This window comes from Geotrypetes seraphini, chromosome 14 (assembly GCF_902459505.1).
Source record: "Geotrypetes seraphini chromosome 14, aGeoSer1.1, whole genome shotgun sequence".
Taxonomy (NCBI): domain Eukaryota; kingdom Metazoa; phylum Chordata; class Amphibia; order Gymnophiona; family Dermophiidae; genus Geotrypetes; species Geotrypetes seraphini.
Genome location: NC_047097.1, coordinates 29,036,178 through 29,059,974, shown reverse-complemented (window position 1 = coordinate 29,059,974; position 23,797 = coordinate 29,036,178). Strand labels below are relative to the sequence as shown.

Below are 23,797 nucleotides of genomic sequence, written 5' to 3'. Positions count from 1 at the left end.
TGGTTATTACTGAGGTGACATTGCATAGAGTCATCTGCCTTTACCTCTTTGAAAAAAAACAGAATAAGAATGATAATTAACATTTTCTCTGCCTTTCAGTGTGCTCTGTGTTTATAAAAAAATTTTATTGTTGGTAGATCATTTTGACCTGGTCATTTTAAAAGTAGCTCGCAAGCCCAAAAAGTGTGGGCACCCCTGCTGTAGAGGGTCCTTTGTGAAAGTTTATTTGGCAGCCTAAACTAATTACTGCAGTTCAAAATATATTTTGAGAAAACCAGGGAATAAGTTTTGTCACGTGTTTCCTTTTGCCTTTGGAAGACACCTAACTGTCTGCTGTTGAACTAGCATCATATTTTTATTTTCTATAGATAATACATTTCCTCGTGAAGTTCATGCTGTCAAGTCTCCCAAAAGGCTTCTGTTTGGAGCAGTCCTTGGAATGAATAGTCCGTTTGGAATCAAAGAATTAAAAAGAAATTCTTCAACTTCTATGGAACCCATTGTTAATCAGGTCACTGTGAGGAATGATGTATGGTTATTTATATTTGAGTGAATTCATAGTATTCTGAACTCTATTGTCAGTGTTTGTCAACCTTTTTACACATATGGACCGGCAGAAATAAAAGAATTATTCTGTGGACTGGCGGTTGAAGAACACTGGGCTAAGTCGTGAGCCAGACCCCACTCATCTCTACTCAATCTCCACCCCAGACCTCGCCCCCATAATAGTACTAATTGTAACACTATTTTTTCCATTCATTTTTCACAGATACACAATATAATCATATTAACAACACATAATGGTTAACCACAAAATTAAACTTCACAAAGCACACTGACAGCAGATGTAAATTAACATAATTCAAACACTAAATTTAAAAATAAGATCATTCCCCCTACCTTTGTTGTCTCTCTCCCTCCATGCTGTGCCTTACCTTCTGGCCTCCAGCCTGGCCCTTTTATGCCGCCCCCGGTATTATCTTCAGGCCGGCTCCCTCTTCCTCACTGATGCAGTGCACAAAGCTGCAGGTAGCAGCTCCTTGCACGTCCCGTGCCTCATCTGGAAGCCTTCCCTCTGACGTTGCAATGTCAGAGAGAAGGGTTCAGGCGCAGGACGCGCATAGGAGCCACTGCCCATGGCTTTGTGCACTGAATCAGTGAGGAAGAGGGAGCTGGTTCGAAGATAACGCTGCATCGATCGCACCATGGACCGGCGGTGGAAGAACACTGTTTTGGGCCTGATGCACATGCTGGCCCTGTGGACCGGCAGGAAATTTCTGTGGACCGGCACCGGTGCACGGACCGGTGGTTGAAGAACACTGCTCTATATAATTATCTTGTAGTATTTCAAGAACTGTGCTTTTTTAATTGCACAGAGTGGGCATTTTTGTTGAGTTCTGCAACATGCATTATTTCTGACCGTTTCTAATCTACCAATAGAGTGGACAATTTTTTATTTTACATTTTTTATTAATGAAGTACAATATGAAAATGGAAAAAAACCACCAGCCAGCCAAAATTTTGTTTTGATCTTTTGTTATACTGAAAACTTGTATAATGCATAATGTATGTGGTAACATTATGGAATATAAACAGTGTGTTTTGTTTTTTAAGTACACATATTAACTATTTAACTGTTTGTGAAATGTATACATCTGGATCATTAATTCCCTATTAGTACTTCATAGACAAATCTTATGGCTCCTTTTACAAAGCCGCGCTAGCGTTTTAATGCGTGTAATAACATGCGCTAAACCGCCGGCCACTCTAGCCGCTACTGCCTCCTCTTTAGCAAGCGGTAGTTTTTCAGCCAGCGCGGAGGTTAGCGCATGATGAAAAGTCGCGTGCATTAAACCCGCGTGCCTACGTCGGGCGGGAAGGCACTCAAGCATACACAATGCGGCCTATCGCGAACTTTCTAAAATCTTAAAGTGGCGATGAATTTTTAAAGTGACCGTACCGGGGCTCCATTGGTGACGTCACCTATGTGTGAGAATATCGGTCTGCTGTCCCTGGATAATTCCCATTATCCCAGGACAAGCAGGCAGCATATTCTTGACTGATGGGTGACGGCACCGACGGAGCCCCGGTACGGACAATTTTAGAGTGATTGCACTCTAAGAACTTTAGAAAGTTCTAGCTAGGCCGCACCGCGCGTGCGTGAGTGCCTTCCCGCCCGACAGAGGCGCGCGGTCCCCAGTTTTCTTAATTCCGCGGAGCTAAGAAGACGCGTGTTTCCAACGGCTGTTGGAAGTTTTTTCTCTTTTCACTTGCCTTCCCGCTCGCGCGTATTTTTCTCTTCATAATTTATTTCTTTCCTTTTTATTTACCGTTTGTGTAAAAAAAAAAAAAAAAAATCGTTTTATTTTTCATTTTTTTGTCGATCTGCCCCGGCGGGGCCTGTTGGCACCATCGAAGCCTCGGGCTTCGATTTTGCTACAGCAGTTTTTCCCTTCATGCCCCCGTCACCGGGTTTCAAAAAGTGTCAGCGGTGTGCACGCCCTATCTCCCTCTCCGACCCGCACAAGTGGTGCCTCCAGTGTCTGGGTCCGGACCATAGGGCTGAAACCTGCACCCGCTGTAGTTCTTTACAAAAAAGAACTTTAAAAAATCGTCAAATTCAGCAGCGGATCCTTTTCGGTACCGCTATGGAAGTTGCACCGGTATCGACGTCGACGCCTTCCTCCAAATCGACTCCGACTGCCTCGGCACCGCAAGATACATCGCCGGTGTCGACTCCTGTAGGTAAGCCGGCTAAGAAGCCTTCCCCTACTGTTCTAGGCCCGCCACTCGAGCATGCAGTGAGCCAAGTCCTGCAGACTGAGCGCTGGCCCTGTGAGCGCTCCGCTCCCATTGAAGTCACTGCCTCGTCATCGGCATCGACTTCACCCGAGCGTCGAGCGGCACCAAAGGTACCGAGCAAGAAAAAACCGGTACCGGTGCCATCGGGACCAACGTTGGATGAGCGCATTGCCTCTATCCTCCAGGTCCAGCTTAAGGAGCAACTCCAACACTTGCTCCCGGCTCTGTTGACTCCGAACCTTCCAGTGTCGGTACCGACTGAGCCTTCGGTGCCGTCTGTCGATCAGCCTCTTTTGTTGACATCGACTGTTTCGGCACCGCACAAATCTTTATCCATGCCTGTTCTGTCAGCAGAACCAAAGCGGCGTGCTACCCCTACGGTTTCTGACCCGGTACCGTTCTCTGAACCCCGTACCGTACTACATTCCCCAGGTACCGTCTCCACCCGGTCAGGTAAATCGGTACGCAAGACTAAGCATACTGAAACATCTACTCCACTTTCCCAGGGCCGTTTCCAATCGGTACGGGACCCTGACTTGTGGGACGACTCAGATGATCCCCTCGGTACCGAGGAAGATTACACATCTGATGAGGATGAACCATCGGTGCAGGATACTGCTGCTAAGCCAGAGCACTCCTCCTTCACCAAATTTTTAAAGGAGATGTCAGACACCCTTTCTATTCCTTTGGAGTCTGACTCTAAAAAATCCAAGGCATTTCTGGATGCTTTGGATTTTGACCAACCTCCTAAAGAGTTTTTAAAGTTACCCCTCCATGACATCTTGAGGGAAACTTTTTATAAGAATCTGGAAACTCCTTTGACGATTCCAGGAGCCCCAAGAAAACTGGAATCTCTGTATAAAGTGATTCCAATCCCAGGATTTGACAAACACCAACTTCCCCATGAATCTCTGTTGGTAGAGTCAACCCTAAAGAAATCTGCAGGAGCCAGTGTATATGCCTCTGTCCCTCCTGGCAGAGAAGGAAAGGCCATGGATAAATTTGGAAAGCGCCTTTACCAAAATGCCATGCTGGCCAACCGTTCAGGTAATTACGCATTCCACTTCTCTTTTTACCTGAAGCATCTCATTCAACTGGTGACCTCTTTTCAAAAGTATATTCCGGACCGTAAACTTCCTGCTTTTCAGCAATGTACCTCTAGTCTTTTGCAACTCAGGAAGTTTATGGTCCGTTCAATTTATGATACTTTTGAACTGACATCACGAGCTACTGCTATCTCTGTAGCAATGAGAAGGTTGGCATGGCTACGGGTCTCAGACCTGGATGTAAACCATCAGGACCGGCTTGCCAATGCGCCTTGCCTAGGGGATGAGCTGTTTGGGGAGTCCATGGATACCACCACGCAAAAGCTCTCCGCCCATGAAACTAGGTGGGACACCTTGTTGAAAAACAAGAAGAAACCTCCTCCTCCTCGTCCATTCAGGCAACAATCTTCATATCAAATGAGGTTTTCTGCTCGACCGGCTCAGCCTCATCCCCCTCAACCTCGCAGACAGCGTCAACAGCAGCAACAGGCCCGTCAGCAACAACAGCCTACTGTAAAGCTGGCTACTCAACCTAAGCCGACACAGCCCTTTTGATTCTCTTCTCCAGGACATTGCCAGTCTTCCTCCCTCATGTCCTCTACCTCAGCCCATAGGAGGTCGACTACAGGTTTTTCTGTCTCGCTGGGAAGCAATCACCTCCGACCAGTGGGTACTTGCTATCATCGCTCACGGCTACTCCCTAAACTTTCAGACTCCTCCACCGTTAAGTCTGCCAAAAGAGTCTGCTTCCAACAAGGCTTAGTCCCTCCTCCTCGCTCAGGAGGTTCAATCCCTCCTTCTTCTCAATGCCATCGAACCAGTTCCTCTAGACCAGCAAGGCCTGGGATTTTATTCCCGGTACTTTCTTGTACCCAAAAAGACCGGAGATCTCAGACCAATATTAGATCTCAGGGATCTCAACAAATGTCTGGTCAAGGAGAAGTTCAAGATGTTATCTCTTGCCACCCTATACCCTCTTCTCTCTCAGGAAGACTGGCTATGTTCCCTCGATCTCAAGGAGGCGTATACTCACATTCCAATTCATCTGATGTCCAGACAATATCTTCGCTTTCTTGTCAACCAACATCATTACCAATACAAGGTGCTACCCTTCGGCCTAGCCTCCTCTCCCAGGGTATTCACCAAATGTCTGATTGTGGTCGCAGCTTATCTCCGCTCCCACAACTTTCAAGTCTTCCCTTATCTGGACGATTGGCTCATCAAGGCTCCTTCTCCTCAGTCCGTTCACATAGCCACCAATCAGACCATTTACTTCCTTCGACTGTTGGGGTTCGAAATCAATCTACCCAAGTCGCACCTCATTCCAACTCAGCGACTTCAATTCATTGGAGCCATTCTGGATACTATTCGGATGAGGGCGTTTCTTCCTCCAAACCGCCTTCACACCATCCTTCATCTCTGTCAGCAGGTGTTCCAGCAAACTTCCATCTCTGCAAATCGCATGATGGTGCTCTTGGGACACATGGCCTCCACAGTACATGTCGCACCCTTCGCACGTCTCCACCTGCGTACTCCTCAATGGACTTTAGCGACCCAGTGGTCCCAAGCGACGGATCCTTGTTCACAACTCATATCTGTGACCTCGTCTCTTCGACAGTCGCTTCTTTGGTGGTTGACATCCTCAAATCTATCCAGAGGTCTGCTGTTCCATCTACCTCCTCATCAACTGGTCATCACCACGGATTCCTCCCCCTATGCATGGGGAGCTCACTTGAACGAGTTCCAAACTCAGGGGTTTTGGTCTGCCCAGGAAAAGAAACACCACATCAATTTCCTGGAACTCAGAGCGATGTTTTACGCCCTCAAAGCTTTTCAACATCTTCTTTTTCCTCAGGTTCTTCTCATTTGCACAGACAACCAAGTTGCAATGTACTACATCAACAAACAAGGAGGGACGGGATCCCGTCCCTTGTGTCAGGAAGCTCAAAGGATTTGGACCTGGGCGACTGCTCGTCACCTATTCCTGAAAGCAGTCTACATCCAAGGGGAACAGAATTGCTTAGCAGACAATCTCAGCAGAATTCTTCAACCTCACGAATGGACTCTCGACCCCTCGACTCTCCAGTCCATTTTCTCTCAATGGGGCACACCTCAAGTGGATCTTTTTGCAGCTCCCCACAACCATCAACTGCCCCTGTTTTGCTCCAGACTTTACTCTCCTCACCGTCTGGAACCCGATGCATTTCTCCTGGATTGGACCAATCTCTTCCTTTATGCATTCCCTCCTCTTCCGCTCATGCTGCGCACTTTATTCAAGCTCAAGAGGGAACAAGCCACCATGATTCTCATCGCTCCACGGTGGCCCAGACAGCATTGGTTTTCCCTTCTGCTTCAACTCAGTTCCAGGGAACCCATACCTCTTCCTCTGTTTCCTTCACTACTTACACAGCATCAGCAAACGCTTCTTCATCCCAACTTACAGTCTCTGCACCTGACAGCTTGGTATCTCTCGGGCTGACTTCAGCTCATGCTCTCCTTTCTCAGCCTGTCCGTTCTATTATTGATGCCTCCAGGAAACCGTCTACTCTTCAATGTTACCAACAAAAGTGGTCTCGGTTTTCTTCCTGGTGCCTGTTACATCACCATAATCCCATGTCTACAGCAGTGGGACTGGTGTTGGACTATCTGTTGTCCTTATCTGACTCTGGTCTTAAATCCTCTTCGATAAGGGTCCACCTTAGTGCCATTGCAGCTTTTCATGAGCCGATTCATGGAAAACCCCTCTCAGCTCATCCCTTAGTTTCAAGGTTCATGAAGGGCCTTTTCAATGTGAAACCACCTCTTAAGGCCCCTCCTGTTGTATGGGATCTTAATGTGGTTCTTTCTGCGTTAATGAAGCCTCCTTTCGAGCCGTTGGCCACAGCGCATTTTAAATTTTTAACTTGGAAAGTGGTCTTTCTAATAGCTCTCACTTCTGCCAGGAGGGTCAGTGAGCTCCATGCACTGGTGGCGGATCCACCTTTCACTGTTTTTCACCATGATAAGGTCGTCCTCCGTACACATCCAAAGTTCCTTCCTAAGGTTGTATCTGAATTTCATCTTAACCAATCCATCGTTCTACCTGTTTTTTTCCCAAAGCCTCATTCTAATTCAGGTGAACAGGCTTTGCATACCTTGGATTGTAAACGTGCTCTGGCTTACTATCTTGATCGCACCAAACCTCACAGATCATCTCCTCAACTGTTTTTGTCCTTTGATCCTAACAAGTTGGGTCATCCTGTATCTAAACGCACTCTGTCCAATTGGCTTGCTGCTTGCGTTTCATTCTGTTATGCTCAGTCGGGCCTGACACTGGAAGGTTCTGTCATGGGCCACAAGATTAGAGCTATGGCAGCGTCTGTAGCTTTCCTTCGTTCCACTCCTATTGAGGAAATCTGCAAGGCTGCTACTTGGTCCTCAGTTCATACTTTTACATCTCACTATTGTCTGGATGCATTCTCCAGACGGGATGGACACTTCGGCCAATCTGTTTTACAAAATTTATTCTCCTAATGGCCAACCTTCCCTCCATCCCTCTTTTTGTTAGCTTGGAGGTCACCCATCAGTCAAGAATATGCTGCCTGCTTGTCCTGGGATAAAGCACAGTTACTTACCGTAACAGGTGTTATCCAGGGACAGCAGGCAGATATTCTTGCGTCCCTCCCACCTCCCCGGGTTGGCTTCTTAGCTGGCTTATCCTAACTGGGGACCGCGCGCCTCTGTCGGGCGGGAAGGCACTCGCGCACGCGCGGTGCGGCCTAGCTAGAACTTTCTAAAGTTCTTAGAGTGCAATCACTCTAAAATTGTCCGTACCGGGGCTCCGTCGGTGCCGTCACCCATCAGTCAAGAATATCTGCCTGCTGTCCCTGGATAACACCTGTTACGGTAAGTAACTGTGCTTTATGGTAAGTAACTGTGCTTTCTGAAAGTCTCACACTTTCACATGGACACAGTGCAGTCAGTCATTCCAGCTATAGCGCTGTGGGAATTTCTGGGTTCCCTAGACTTGACAGAAGCCTACCTGCATATTCCCATATTTCCGGAGCACAGGAAGTTCCTGAGATTCCATGTCCTGGAGAAACATTTCCCATACTCAGCGCTCCCCTTTGGTCTGGCAACAGCACCCCGCACTGTCACCAAGGTGTTGTTGCTGGTTGCTGCGCATCTCCACAGGGTGGGATTACAAGTGTATCCATACTTGGATGACTGGCTGATCAGAGCCCTGTTGTTCTCCAATGGAGAACAAACAGTGTATCAAAGTAGTTCAGGTTTTTCAGAGCTTGGGCTGGATAGTGAATTTTCACATGAGCCAATTGGTTCCGTCCCAATCCCTAGAATACCTGTGAGTTCATTCAACACAGCAGAAAGTCGTGTTTATCTTCCAGAGGCACACAGACAGGAGACTTGCTTTCACATTATAGAGATGCTAGGCCAGCCCTGTCAGCTTAGCACTATCTCCAGGTGCTAGAATCCATGGCAGCCACTATAGATGTGGTCCCTTGGGTGAAGGCTCACATGCGTCCCCTTCAGAACATGCTGTTGTCTCGGTGGTGTCCGCAATTGGCCTCTTCAGATGACACCCCAGTGGACCCAGGAATCCTGCAAATAGCATGTCTTTGTAGCTCTGTCCACAGTTATTCTGACAATAGATGCCAGCCTGTTCGGCTGGGGAGGTCATTGCAACAGGCGTCCATTCCAGGGGTGGTGGGCGGCCTCCCAGAGAAAGTGGTCCATCAAAAGGCTGGATTTTCGGGCCATTCAACTGATGTTACAGAAGCTGTAGAAGAGTCTAGAGGGACAGGCATTCCAAGTCTTCAGGAAAATGCTACAGCGGTGGTGTATGTCAATCGCCAAGGAGGTGTCTGGAAGCCCACTTATTGTTCTGATGGGCAGACCTCCATCTTCAAGCGATTTCCGCAGCACATGTAGTGGAAGTGGACAATGTCCAGGCCAATTACCTCAGCAGATCCAGGAGAGTAGACATTATTTGCAAAAGCGTTCCAAGCCATTGTTCATCGCTGGGGCTGCCCAACTTTCGACCTGATAGTTACAGTGAGGAACAAGAAAGCAGACCATTTCTTCAGTCGAAGATCTGAGCCCGGAAGCACAGGACTGGATGCCCTGGTCAAGCCATGGCCAAAGAATGAGCTCTTGTATATGTTTCCTCCATGGCTCATAATAGGAATACTTCACAGAATAGCAAGCCACCCAGGGAAAGTGGTGCTCATGGCACCAGATTGGCCATGCCATCTGTGGTATGTGAACTTGGTACATCTACAGAAGGACAAAGGGCTCAAACTTCAGATACATCCCAATCTTTTCTCTTAGGGCCCAGTGGTCATAGAAGATCTGGATCGCTTTGGTCTTATGGCATGGATCTTGATCACACAGCGTTAAAGCTCAAAAGATACTATGAGGTTATTTCTTCTCTCCCCAGAGCCAAAAAGCCTACGACTGTCTCCGCTTACACTAAAGCATGGAAGACATTTCTACACTGGTACATTAAAGAAAAGGTGGAACCGTTTAGTGCTCCTATCTCAGTGGTGCTGGCTTTCCTCCTAGCAGGTCTTGACAAAGGCCTTGCAATAGCGTCACTTGGGGGTCTAAGTGGCGAGCCTCTCATGCTTCAGAGCCCAAGAATGTAAAGCTCCCCTGACTTCTCATCCTGATATAGTCAGATTCCTGAAAGAGGCACGAAGGCTCATATCACCAGTAAAACTACTTTTTCCATCGTGGAACCTTAATGTACTCTTGCATGGACTCAGGCTCCTTATAAGCTTCTTCAAGAGGCTTCACTGAATCTTACCATCAAGACCATTTTCCTTGTGGCATTATGCCAGCAAAAAGAGTCTTGCTGGTGTAATGAGGGAGGCCTTCCTCAAGATCACGGAGGCGGGAGTTTCCTTGCACACAGTCCTGTCCTTCTTGACAAAGGTTTTATCTACTTTCCATGTCAATCAAGAAGTAAGATTACCAGCACTCCAGTCCACAAAGAAAAAGAACCAGATGCTGAAAAAGCTATTAGCAAGGTAAGAACCTAATCTCTTTTTTTTTCAATACTTTATTCTATATCCTACCCCCTCTTCCATGCTTCACCACGTATGAACTTCACATCATGTTTCTGATCAAGCAGACTTTGGATCTTGAAATCTCATGTCTCAATAAATGGTTAGTGTATAGCAGTGGTCTTCAATGCAAGGCCATGGGATAACGGTGGCTTGCAAGGACCTCTTTGACATCTCCTCCCATCATTCTGAGAGTGGGGATGGGGGGTTGTGTCTCTGCTCTTACTCTCCACAGGTCCAGGGATTTTTCCTACCTCTGATCCTGTAAATTTTTGACTTGTCGAAGATTACAGCAGGCTGACATTAGACAGCCTGGGGGGCCTTCTCTCACTACCTCCAACAGCAGCCTCCTGTTGCCACGCAGGCAGGACTCATGAATGGAAGGCTTCAGGACTGCCTGTTGTCAGCCTACATTAATTGCCAAGGAAGACCGTGTTTTCAGCACCAGGGGGAGGTAGTAGAAACTGCCAGACCCACGGGAGGAGAAAGGGGAAGAGGCGTGAGTGTGAAATGCTGGCTCGGATGCTTGCTCGGAAGAGGGGGATTGTAGAGAGAGATGTTTGGGGAAGGAGTAAAGGGGAGATGTTTGATCAGAGGAGGGGTATGGGGAGAGAGAGAGAGGGATGCAGGGAGATAGAGAGGGATGTTTGCTTTGGGGAGGAGGATAGGAGAGGTAGAGATGCTTGCTCTGGGGAGGAGGATAGGAGAGGTAGAGATGCTTGCTCTGGGGAGGAGGATAGGAGAGATAAAGATGCTTGCTCTGGGGAGGGGATAGAGGGAGAGAGACTTGCTCTGGGGAGGGGGGAAGAGAAAGAGAGAGATGCTCTGGGAAGGGGGGATTGGGGGAGAAAGGGTTGTAAACTTATGAGCATAACTGTAAAAGACAGACAAAAGTGCCCAGCTGCATCTGGAAGCCCACTTATTGTTCTGATGGGCAGAACTCTTTCTTCAAGTGATTTCATCAGCGCATGTAGTGGAAGTGGACAGTCCATGCCGATTACCTCAGCTGATCCAGGAGAGTAGACATTATTTGCAAAAGCGTTCCAAGCTATTGTTCGTCACTAGGGCTGCCCAGCTTTCAACCTGGTGGCTACAACAAGGAACAAGAAAGCAAGGTGGCTACAACAAGGAACAAGAAGATCTGAGCCCGGAAGCGCAGGGCTGGATGCCCTGGTCAAGCCATGTCTTGTTGATGTGCTTTGCAGTTCATTAATTGGAACTGAAATGTTTGTAAGTATTGATCATTTTGTGGTTCTTTTTTTATCGCACGTTATGTGAAGATTTTTATTCTGGTACTGTTAAATACTATATTTTTCTTGTAATAAAAGATCTATCAATATATCCTTGTGTTTTTATTATAAGTTGAGGATTGAGAGTGAGTGAATTATACAAGAAATTTGAGATAGAGTGACTGGTGGTACACAAGTACAGTGGGGAAGGTTTGATAGAGAGTTGTGGTGTAAGGCTTGGTATAGGTGAGATTTTAAGAGAGATGTAGGCTAGTGAGGATGAATGTCACTGACACGCTCGCTGGTCAGCAGTGTTGCAATCCCATGTGGGAAAATGTTTGGATCTCCTTCATGTCATTTGGATCCAAAATGGCCCCTGCTCAAAAATTAGCAAAGACCAATAGTCTATAAAATGCTATGCTCTTCTGTCATTTTTGTTACTGCAAACTAATAGTTACCCTTGTAAAAGCTAATGTTCTCTTACCTTTACAGACTCCTGAAAAATCTTCTGGTAGAATACCTCAGAAGCCTCAGAGTTCCACAGGAAATAGAATGTTAAGAAAATCTCAGGTGGTACATGCTCCTCAAAGTATTCACAATTCTTCAGAAGAAACTCCTTTGTGTTCACCAGTTAAGAAGACAGCAGCCAAGAGTTTGGAAAAATATTTTTCTACTTTTGAAGCTGTGGATCAGCCATTCAAACCTAGTGGAACAAGGATTGAATGTTTAGCTCGACTATCCCCTGCAAAAGACACATTTTCAAATGAAAGTATTTCCTCACTTTTAAGCCAAGCTACTGAATTACAGTCTTCAGAAAAAGAAAGCGAAGATAATAATGTGCTCGGGAGCTCTCTTGGAACACCTAGAAGAATACTGAATCTAATAACTCCTGTCAAATCAAGGCCGAGCACGCCATGCACACCATTTAAGATACAAGAATTGCAGACTTCAGGTAGGGACTCTGTACAGTCCTCTCAGAATCTTCCAGTCTCTTCAGCCTTTGTTTCCCTAGGCAAGAGTTTACAAGCAGAAAAACTGGTTTTGAAGATTCAAAGAACCCCAAATAAAAATAGTATAGTAACTTCTCATGTGTCAGAAGTGATCCCTAATTTAATTCTTCCTAGTATACTTAGAGGTCCAAAGGATGCTTCTGATGTATCACCTTCAAAGATTAATAAGGTTCTTCCTTTTGAATTTTCCAATATTTTAACATCTCCATCTAGAAAAGTAATCACAGACTCTCTGTCCAGAGTTGAAAGTAGGCAACCAATTTATGCATTTTGTGAGACTCCCAAAAAATCTTTAAATTCTGAAAATATTGCTGCAGTTTCATCTGAGAAATCTTTAAAAGTTCCAGTCTCTCCAAGAAATTCAAGAGGCCAAAGTGAAACGGAAGAAAATTTATTTTCTCTTTACCAATCGCAAATTTTCAGGGATGGGGAGAAATTGAATCCTAATAAAAACATTAAACTTTCAAAGAACTTTATTTTTCATACATCAGAATTATCTGACAATTTATCATTAGTAGCAGAGGTGCTGTCTCCCTTCAAAAATGAAGGAACTTTATCTTGTAGCCCCACACAAAAAGAATGTTCTCAGATACTCTCTGATGTCGATCTTGTACGTGAAAGGTTGAATTTATCATCCTTAACCAATTCAGGAACTTCAGAGTCTCAGACAGAAGAAAGCATTGATATTTCAGAAGCTAGAGTTCTATCAGCAGAAGGATCTGGGTTGAAGATGAAACTTCATGTTACACGTAAACCCTCAATCACTGAAACTGTCGACGCTTTGCCTTCAGCACCATGGTCTGAAGGATATTCCCCTGCTTATGAACTTCGTTGCACTCCTGATAGGAGGCAGAGACAGGCTGCAGCACGTCTAAGTACTCCCAAATTTTCCACAAAGTTTTCTACGCCCAAGAGTCAGTGTAAGTTGGTCCGTGCTGTTACCCCAACCTATGAAGTTGAACTTGAAATGCAGGCTTCAGGCTTGCCCAAACTTCGTTTTAAAAGAACAGATTCTAACACAGCACTGGATACTATGACAAAAAAGAAAAGTCCAACTCCAAAAGTACTTTACAAACATAAGGAAGATGAGAGTCCCTTTAGTGAGCCTAATGGAGTGTGGTGCAGTAGACATTTGGGCAAAGTAGAATCAGCTTGTGTTTCTCCATCCTGCTTTTGTTCCTCAAACAGTACTCCGGGAAAGAGGGGAATGCAGACTTATATCTGTCAGTCTTACACACCAACAAGGTGTGTATCAACTAACAGTTCCCCATCTCATCAAGATGTTGGAGTTCCCTGGACTCCATCTCCAAAGCTCAAAGAAAAGATGACTGTTGACACCATTAAAAACTGGCCAAGGAGAAAAAGAGCTACAGCTGCCATCCCTACCCACTCGATTGGGAAAAATGAAAAGAACCAAGAATTCAGGGATATTGAATCTACAGCTGAAGAGGAGGCAGAATTAATTTCAAAGTACCACAGCAATAAAAATATGATTCTGGAGGAATTTGAGCTAGATGGTGTTTGCAAGCTTCAAGACCAGTCTCCTACTACTGAATGGAAAGAGAGAACTGAAGAGAGCACTGCTAATGGGATATTTGGCCTGAAATCTAGGAAACGAGGGTGTAATTATAGCTCCCATGAAAACGTAATGCACCAGGAATTTAAAAAGGTCCATACAAGTATAAATGAAGACCTGGATCTTGCCAAAGGGACTTACATAGAACAAAGTGAAGCAGTAGCAGGGAAGAAATTTAAATCTAGCAGCAGGAATGTATCTTCCTCAACTGAAAGTTCTACGCAGCACATTTCTCTGGATGATGATGATGTTTTCATTAATGAAGGTATGCATTTGTATTTTATTTACTTACAGACCTAGAGGTGGTTTTAGGATGGCCATTAAATTGGTATTGTGCCTTCATCTTAAATCTTGTGAAGTAAAATGTACGAACTATGAAAGTGGGGCCTGGGAGAGATATTAGATGTATCAAATACATAAATAATGTAGAAGAAGAAAGTATCTTCAGAGGAAAGAAAGTTCTAGCGGAAGACCATAGCAGAAGGCAAAATTAGGAGAAGGCACATATTTCCGTGTGTGTGTTGGGGGGGGGGTTCTTCCTATAAAAGAGTGGTAGATACATGGGAACCCCAGTAGAGAATGTGGAAACAAAAGGGGTATTGGAGTTTGAGAAAGCATTTGATAAGCACAAAGGTTAAATCCAGAGATCAACTAGGATCTACAGTCGTGCAACAGACAGACTATATGGGTAGACTTGAAGGAGACTTTTGATCTTTTTGGTGCTCATCTTCAAAGCAAATAGGGTTTCGAAATGCCTAAAAAAATATACGTCTATGTGCTAAAAACATTCAAATCCCAATTTTGGAAAGTCACAATTTGGATGTTTCACATCGCAGTTCATCCAAATAGCAAGGATGTGTGGGGTGTGTGTTTTGGGTGGGTGAGAAGAAAAATCCATGTCTAAAGATGGTTGAGATTTACACAATAAGATTGATGAGATTTACAATAGGATGTGGTGGATTCCTGACAAGAGTCTTACTGAGGGTATGAACATCGGTCAAGGTAATATAGGCAGGTTATGGCTGTAGTTATCTTAGACTTCTGTCATTGTCTGAAAAATGTTCAACTTTGTACAATGAAAAGATTGTCAGTTTTGTGTTTTTTTTACTTAGGATTCATTGAATACAATGTGGTAGGGATGCCTAAATATTTGCTCAGAATTCCAAAAGAATTAAGTTCTACCATGTTTCTCTGAAACAGGGTCTTATATTAATTTTGGGCCCAAAAAACACACCAGGTCTTATTTTCGGGGTATATACAAGATCATCTCTCCCTTCCTTTCCTTCACCCCAATTCTTCCTCTTTCCTTTCTCTCCCCCACATGTGCAGCATCTTTCCTCCCCTCTCTCCCATCCCCCTGTGCAGCAGAACTCTTGCCCAGCTTCTATCCTTCTCTCCCTCCCATCCCTTGTGTAGCAGAACCCGTTATCACACCCCCCGCCACGCAGCCGAACCCCCCTCTCCCGACCCTCCATCCTTCCCTCCCATCCGATCCCCCTTCCCCCCGGACCCTCCATCCTTCCCTCCCATCCGAACCCCGCCAAACGTGAACGAGCCCTGTATACCTTCATCCAAAGCAGCCTCGGGCAGGAAGTACTCTAAACAGGCTGCTTCGGCCTTGTCCGCCAAGGAATTCCCTCTGCTGCGTGGTCAGAAGGGGGTAGGGCTTATATTAAGACCTACCCCGAAAATTATACTAGGGCTTATTTTCGGGGTAGGTCTTACTTTCGAGGCAACACGGTAGATCAAACCATTTTTTCAGATATATCAGTGAAAGGAGGAAGATGAAAAATGGAATTGCAAAACTAAAAGATGCTAGGAACTGATATGTGGAGAGTGATGAGAAAAAAGCAAATGTGCTAAACAAATACTTCTGCTCTGTGTTAACTGAAGAAAAACCTGGAGAAGGAACGAGATTGTCTGGCAAAGTTACACAAGAAAATGGAGTAGATTCTGCGCCGTTCACGGAGGAAAGTGTTTATGAACAACTTGAAAAACTGAAGGTGGACAAAGTGATGGGACTGGACGGGATCCATCCCAGGATACTGAGGGAGCTCAGAGAGGTTCTGATGGGTTCTATTAAAGACTTGTTCAACAAATCTCTGGAGACGGGAGTAGTTCCTGGGGAATGGAGAAGAGTGGATGTGGTCCCTATTCACAAAAATGGTCACAGGGATGAAGTGGGAAACTACAGGTCGGTAAGCCTTACTTCGGTAGTGAACTTCCTAGAATCTAATGGGTTACAGGATCCGAGGCAACATGGCTTTACTAAAGGTAAATTGTGCCAAACGAACCTGATTTAATTTTTTGATTGGGTGACCAGAGAACTGGATCGATGACATATGCTAGATATAATTTACTTAAATGTCAGCAAAGCCTTTGACACGGTTCCTAATAGGAGGCTCTTGAACAAACTTGAATGGCTAAAGTTAGGACCCAAAGTGGAGAACTGGATTAGAAACTGGTTGACGGACAGACGCCAGAGGGTGGTGGTTAATGGAAGTCGCTTGGAGGAAGGAAAGGTGAGTAGTGGAGTCCCTCAGGGTTCAGTGCTAGGGCCGATCCTGTTCAATATGTTTGTGAGCGACATTGCTGAAGGGTTAGAAGGAAAGGTAAATATTGAAGAACTAAGGCCAGTACTGGGCAGACTTGGCATGGTCTGTCTGTATATGGCCGTTTGGGGGAGTATGGGATGGGGAGGGCTTCAATGGCTGGGAGGGTGTAGATGGACTGGAGTGAGCTTTGACGGAGATTTCAGTAGTTGAAACCTAAGAACAGTACCGGGCAGAACTTTAGATTCTTGCCCAGAAATAGCTAAGGAGAAGAAGAAAAAAAAAAAAAATCCCCAACAAATTTTTAGATTGAATCAAGTTGGGCAGACTAGATGGACCATTCGGGTCTTTATCTGCCATCATCTACTATGTTACTATGTCTTGAAATCTGAGGAAATTTATTGAAACTTTCTAGACAAAATGAAGGTTGTTAGGACAGTTATTGGTGCAAAGGATATATCAGTCTTGAGCAATGAGTTATTTTCCTCTCTCTGTGAGTTGTGTAGATGACGACATCTATTTCAACCTCAGTGGGATGTGTTGTAGTTCTTCAGTCTTTTCTTCTATATGTGAGTTGGAGGATGTCTTTCTGTTCTGCTCTGTGTGAACGTTTTTATTTTCAGGTTTATATCTGAATTTTGAGGCTTTTCGATGCTCAAGAGGTCCCCAGCACCCCTGGGGCAGCTTTGCCTGGGAGAAGACAGACTGAGCAGAAGTGTAACTAACAGGGCAACCCTTTTACAGGGAAACTGTTCAGCCCTGCATTTGCATCTGTGGAGCTTAGGGAACATTCCCCTGGTAGTGTGACTCACTCCTGGCTATTTCGAAGTTTGAGTACAGACTGTTTGGCCTTGTGGCGGTTCAGTGGGATTTGGTGGGTATCGGCTGGGTTTCCCTCCCCCCGTCAATGCATGTGAAGCTTTGGAGTTTCTGAGATCTCAGTCCGGCTTTGGTCCGCCTGGCAACCCAAAGATTACAGTATTTCAACCCTGATTTATGCTTCTCTGAGGCTGAGGCTTCTCTGAGGCAAGGACCAATCATAAAGAGAAGACGATTTGGACTAGAGGACAATTAAATCCAGTAGAATTCTGGTCGCACTACAGCCTTATTTCCAACTCTGACTTAGACCCTAATTTTGTCCTAGAATGGAAAAATTTCAGCGATCAGGTTCTAAACAATATCGCCCCCACTGAGACTTCGCAAGAAAACACTTCGTCCTTCAGACAGCTGGTTTGATGCTGACCTATTAGCTTTAAAACGAGAAGTACGTAAATTGGAAGAACATGGTGTAAATCAGGAATAACAAAACCAAGACCTGTTTAATACATCATCTTAACACACTGAACACTTAATAAGTTATATGTGCTCATAAGACCAAACTCTCAGATGCCTGCACTGTACAATCATACGAGATTAATTTAACAGCTTCAGCAGGATCAGGGTATCTTTCATTGAGCTTGGTCTTATTTTATAAAGTGGTATTGCTTTTAAACTTTAAATTAGCGTAAAACGGCACTTATCTTTAAGTTAGATTGGATGCCTGTACTTCAGTTGTAGCACGCTATGTGAATGCCCAACGGGGACCCGTTTCACCTAATACAGGCTTCTTCAGGGGTCAAATCATTTTCTACAACCAGAAGACAAGTGAACAAATTAGTGAACTACATAAAAGTAACAAATACAAATGTGACTTAAGATAATATAAAAATTCAAAAATGAGATTGCTTACTGTGCAGCTCTGCTCTGATTCACGAGCGAAAATGGCACTGACAATTAACCAATGCCGGCGCATGCACTTTTAAACTAATACAAGAGCCCTGATGTAATAGGCTCTTCTAGTGCATGTGCATGTGCATAAAATGTATAGCTAAATATCTGATAGCACTGACTTAAAGCATATAATCAATATGTGACCTGCGTTCAAAGAATGAGATCAATATTTGACTTGCGTTCAAAAAATGAAAACACTACTTCACAAAAATGCTTTCCAGTCCATGGACACGTTTAAGCCACTAGGTTTTAAAGAATTCAACCTGAATATCCACCGTGCTTCTCTCTACAGACAGAAGAAATTACTGCAGAGAGAAGCACGGTGGATATTCAGGTTGAATTCCTTAAAACCTAGCAAGCTCTTGGATTATTATTGCTGATTTGTATGAGTATATAGGGAAAATCCACCAGCTTTAAAAATTATTGGACACCCAAAAAGTCTTAGATATCTGCATCTTGAAAAATATTTCAAAATGTTATTTAGAATCTGTTGCACTGAAAAGACAATAGAATTACTGGTTAAAATGAACACACTGAGCATAAGCGGGCAACTGTGAAAGTAATTCTGAGACCTTTTACTGTACTGTTGTTCAGCAGGTTTTCTACATTTAGGGGTGTAGTTATTAACATGAGCACAGTTTCTTTTATATGCAGTGAGATCTAGCTACTAATAACTGGGGTTAACAATAAAATATGTCTTATTGGTAGCCCACATTGACAATTTCCCAGCTTAGTGAGGGAGGGAGGAGGTAGAAATTAAAATGCTCTTGTGGAATACATGGCTTGCTCTCGAGTATGGGTGGTTTTGTAAGGAGTTCATTTTTAAATGGAAATGTTAATTTGAATGGTCATGTCATAATATTTCCAGGTTTAACATCACCAAACAAAATATTGAAAAGTTCATTATCAGCTAGTGGACTTTTAGCACTTACCCAGTCTCCTCTACTGTACCAAGGGAAAACATCTACTTCAAATAGAAGCACGAGAGGTATGTGTCTTACCTTAAATCTTGTAGGTTCTTGGTAATAAAATGAAAGGAAGTGCAGTGGTTGTTTTCAGAATTTTGGTCTTTTCCCTATATTTTCCTCTTCATTTCATACATTTGTAGTGGTTTTCATAAACTCTCATAAATCAGCTTGAATAACACATGCCAATAACCACAAAAAAAAAAATTATTCGTGCCTTGGTTTTTTGATCTGTTCCTGGGGTTATATGGGGTGCTGATTCAGAAAACTTCATTGGATAGACCGCATCAGTTCTAGTTTTTTAGATGTGGTTGAATTTTATGCCTTTGGGATAGTAGAGCCAAACATGAACATTGGACAAAAAAAGATTGGCCTCCGAGGAAATATATGGTGGTTGGAGGACAATATGTAATCGATTAACCTTTGGTAGTATGAAATAGAATCATACCACCACTGCATATAAAGCTAGGCCTGATGAAACAATTTGTAAAGGCTTTGAATAAAGACGGTTTGTGCATTGAATACTTAGCGCATATGTTACTTGTACTTACTGTGAAAATTGAATCAAATGCCTGGTCTTCATTTGTTCTTGTTGTGAAAAACGTTCTTGGCAACAAGAAGGCAAACTACACACAATTAGTAGAGAATACGCTCTTTAATTTCAACAGGCTTGGCTGTAACATGAGTGTTAAAGTCCATTATCTGCACCGTCACTTAGATGGCTTTCCAGAGAACATTGGTGACTTAAGCAAAGATTTCACCAAGACACAAAAACAATGGAAGCCAGATACCAAGGAAGATGGAATGCACACAGGATGGCAGACTATTGTTGGAATCTTATGTGATATTGTCCTGGTAGATCCCACTCTCGGAAGTCTTACAAAAGGAGCTTCTTGTATGTTGAATGACTAGAAAATTTGTATCATAAACTTCTTTTGTGTCCCACCAGACTGGCCACAGAATGGATGGGTTTATGTTCCTCTGCCAGCAAGTGGAGACTGAGACACATTTTTAGCAGTAGTTCAAGTGGGCTGTGCAGTTCCATCTACAATCAGTCTGTTCTCAGTCTCTAGCAGGTGGAGGTGGTAAGCCTCTACAGTATTTCCTTTTGATAGTTAGGGCCTGTTGGATGTGATTAGTGGCCTTTTAATTGCCCATTGCCCCAGATACATGTGTGAGCCTCAAAGGACGGATAGGGAAAAATGCTTGAGTACGTGAATGTACACCACTTAGGTTATAAGTGGTATATAAATACTAAAAATAAAATTGTCCCTTTTTGATGTTCGTACAGAGCTTGGAGACCCTTTCGTGGTCAGTGGGGGGTGGCACACTCGAAGGGTCAAGTCCCTCCCACCATTTTCCCACCTCCCCAAATTTATTTTCTTTAGGGGATACTCAGCTGTACGCTTGGCTACACTTCAGGCACAGACTACAACTTTGAGAGCCTGTGGTGTCTGCTTTCTTATTCTTTTCAGCTATTAGCTGTGGGAACAAATTAAAAAAAAATTTTAATGGCCCAAGGCAGCCGGTTTGAAGGAAGCTTTGAATTGGCTTCAATTGCTTTCCTTTTTTCTAACCAACGGTTTTGTGCATTAGTCTCCTGCATGTACAATATGAGCACTTGTAAAAAGCAGAAGTACGTTTTATGTGTGCGCTGAGCGGTGATTGCGGCCGACGTGTGCACGAACTGTTCTGGCCTCTTCGAGAGGGAATCTGAATATAAGAATAGCCTTACTGGGTCAGACCAGTCCTTCAAGCCCACTAGCCCGTTCTCACGGTGGCCATTCCAGGTCACTAGTACCTGGCCAAAACCCAAGGAGTAGCAATATTCCATGCTACTGATCCAGGGCAAGCAGTGGCTTCCCCCATGTCTTTCTCCCATGTCTGCATCGGCTTTGGGTGCCGACATGCAGTGTTCCCCTTCCCGCATGTATCGCTCATCGGCTGTGGGCGGTGGAGAAGTTCATGCTTCCCCTACCACCTGTGCTTTGGTTTCCTCAGCTGCCAACGGTCAGAAATAAAGTTGCCCTTACTGCCAGTGGTGCTAGGGATTCCCTTAATGCTACAACTGCTGCTGTCTACAGTTTTGATTTAGCAGCTGGATCTAGTCAGGCCTCGTTGCCGCTACTAGCCTCGGGAGACAGTTTTTTGGTGGGCTTTCCTTCGGTTTTGGGTGGAAGGTCTGCCATTATGTCTGTGGCCTCCGGTGACCTTCCTGTAATGAGTTCTGTTGTGTCGCCAGGGGTTTTTCACCCTGGCTTTATTTAGCCATGTACAAGATTTATTTGCCGGTGGTTGGGGCTTCTGCTTCTTCCACAGGGGTCTCCAGGTCTTCTACATATGTCCTTTTTCTGTCTCCTGCGTCATCTGCCCCCCGTCCATTCTCCCCAGCCATCATCCTAGTGGTCGCAGGTGTCTTGGGATGAGGACTCTTCTGCAACATACTCCACCCCACGCAATCCGGCTTCAGAACCAACTTCAGCACAGAGACACTACTAGGCTCTCTTATTGACACAGCTTAAAAGATATTAATTTAGGGAAGGGGGAGTGCCCAAGATGGTGGCGGCTTGCGAGTTTTAGTTGGGTGAGCGGTTACCTCACTAGCGGTTTGCTACATTTTCCTCAGTGATGCCTCACACCAAACGGAAAGGCGCTGTCCGGACGGGACCTCCACCAATGGACGGCTCAACTACTATGCGCCATACTCTACTCGACTTTACCGCCAAAGCCCCTTTGACGACTGGAGAGCGAGGCTTGCTTGTGCCGGCACTTGGTGACTCAGTACCAGCGCTTGAGCCGGAAGTTTCATTATCGCCTCCAGCTCCCATTGTTTCTCCATATCCTGTGGTGCAATCGCCTGAGATTCAGTCATCCCGATACTGAAGTGGTTGCGGGTCTGTACTCTTTGGAGGGAAATCAGGCGATAAGAGACTGCGGTAAAACCAACAGGTGTTGGGGTTTCTTCCCCAACCCCTTTGGAGGTTACCCTGCTGGATGTTTGGGGAATTCTCCATAGAATGGAAGGAACAGTACTGAAGACCGCCCAAGAAACATTAGAACTGGTGAGGAAAATGGATTCCTTGTCTAAAACTGTTGAAAATGTTAAAGCTGACAATCAAATTAAATTCCAATTAGTACATGAAGACATAAAGACAAATTGATGGTTCATAGAAAAATTGAACAGTTAGAAAACTTTAACAGAAGACTTAATTTGCGTTTCTTGAATTTCCCAAAGACATTGGATATATCAGCTGTAGAATTGTCCAGGAAGTACTTCATACAAAATTTAAACTTCTCTCCCGAGGCTGTTCCACCATTAAATAAGATTTATTATTTGCATATGGAAAAAAACCCCTGGGACAGAGGTGGAGATAGGAAATCAGATTCTGCAAGTTCTGTTACCAAGGATTTGGACAATTTGTCAGCTATATTGGAGACAACCACCACAACAATTGAAGAAAGAGCAACATTGCTTGTTTCTTTTATTTTTCAATAAGATTTGAATTCGGTATTGAAATTTTATTTCCGGAAATCTCAAATTCTCTTCATGGGTCAACATATATGGATCTTTCCTGATGTAAATAAAGAAACTCAAATTAGAAGGAAACTTTTCCTAGCTATGAGACAAGAGGCTAAGGAAATTGATGCGGTCTTTCAATTGATGTACCCATGCAAATGCCTTATCAAATATGCAGGGACTAAATATACTTTCTTTGTTCCAGACCATTTGTGAGTCTTCCTTGACCTGAAGAAAATTATCAGGGGGTAAACATGGGAAATAACTGGATTATTAAGGGGCCTTAGTAGTTGTTAATGCCTTTTTCACTCATTTAATTTTTCTTGTAATAATTTGGTCCCCAATATTAAGCTTTCTCCCCTTGCAACATTGTTGTGGTCTAAGGAGAAATATTGGACTCTTATTATGTTGATATCTTGTGATTTATATTTGTTTCCTTTCGATTTGCCTGCACAAGTTGTATTGCTTGTATATTATTTCAGTAATTATTTTTTTAAAAATTAATTTAAACACTACATTAAAATATCCAGATTTTTTAATGGGCAAGCAAAGTGAAGAGTGGTATATGGCACATGTTCTGTATCTCAAAAACTAGAACTTATAGGAGAACTGATGCCATTTTTGGAATCAGCAGGTCAGATATACCCAGAAACAGGTCTAACATTTGAAGCACCAAAATGAGTGTTGGCCAGTGTAATCAGTTTTGCATAATTTAGAAGTAACTGAATTAACACTAATGCAGGGCATGACAAATTCTGGGCATCAGGTTGCCATGGCTTCTTGAAATTGTAACTTGGTGCCCAGGATTTCATACCCCAAAATTTTTTGCAGAGCTGTCTCAAACTGTGCCTCAAACTTTACAGTCGAGTTATAGTGCAGATGTAGGCATCTGCACTACAACTCGACTGTAAAGTTGAGCCGCAGATTACATGAAGTTTTCAAAGTCTTACAGTTTCGAGTCTTACTAGACTCAAAACCACTGCTTTAGATTACTATATTGGAATAGGTAAGAGAAACGTGAGATCTACTCATAGTCAAGATATTGTAACAGGAAAGAATTTGGATTAACTTGACTTGATAGACCCAACATTCTTTGCTTGCAAACATGTTCCCTGTTGTTAATTAAATGCTACCAACTTCATTGACTGAAAATTGAATCCCAAAAATGTAACTGACTAATTTTCCAGTGCAATAGGTGAGTCTAGACAAGCGGGTTATCTCCCAATGGCTGTGAGCCATCTGCAGTTAAGAAATCCATTCTGGAT

The 23,797-nt window shown here is 44.0% G+C and overlaps 1 protein-coding gene across 1 annotated transcript in view; it reads left to right on the top strand.

Annotated features, from left to right (window-relative positions):
- TICRR (TOPBP1 interacting checkpoint and replication regulator) overlaps positions 1 to 23,797 on the top strand; it is a 152,467-nt gene that overhangs the window by 116,252 nt on the left and 12,418 nt on the right. Inside the window, exons 18-20 of the mRNA XM_033920782.1 lie at positions 369 to 517; positions 11,635 to 13,993; positions 18,919 to 19,038. Of these exons, the coding sequence (XP_033776673.1) occupies positions 369 to 517; positions 11,635 to 13,993; positions 18,919 to 19,038 (2,628 nt within the window). The remainder of the gene's footprint in view (positions 1 to 368; positions 518 to 11,634; positions 13,994 to 18,918; positions 19,039 to 23,797) is intronic.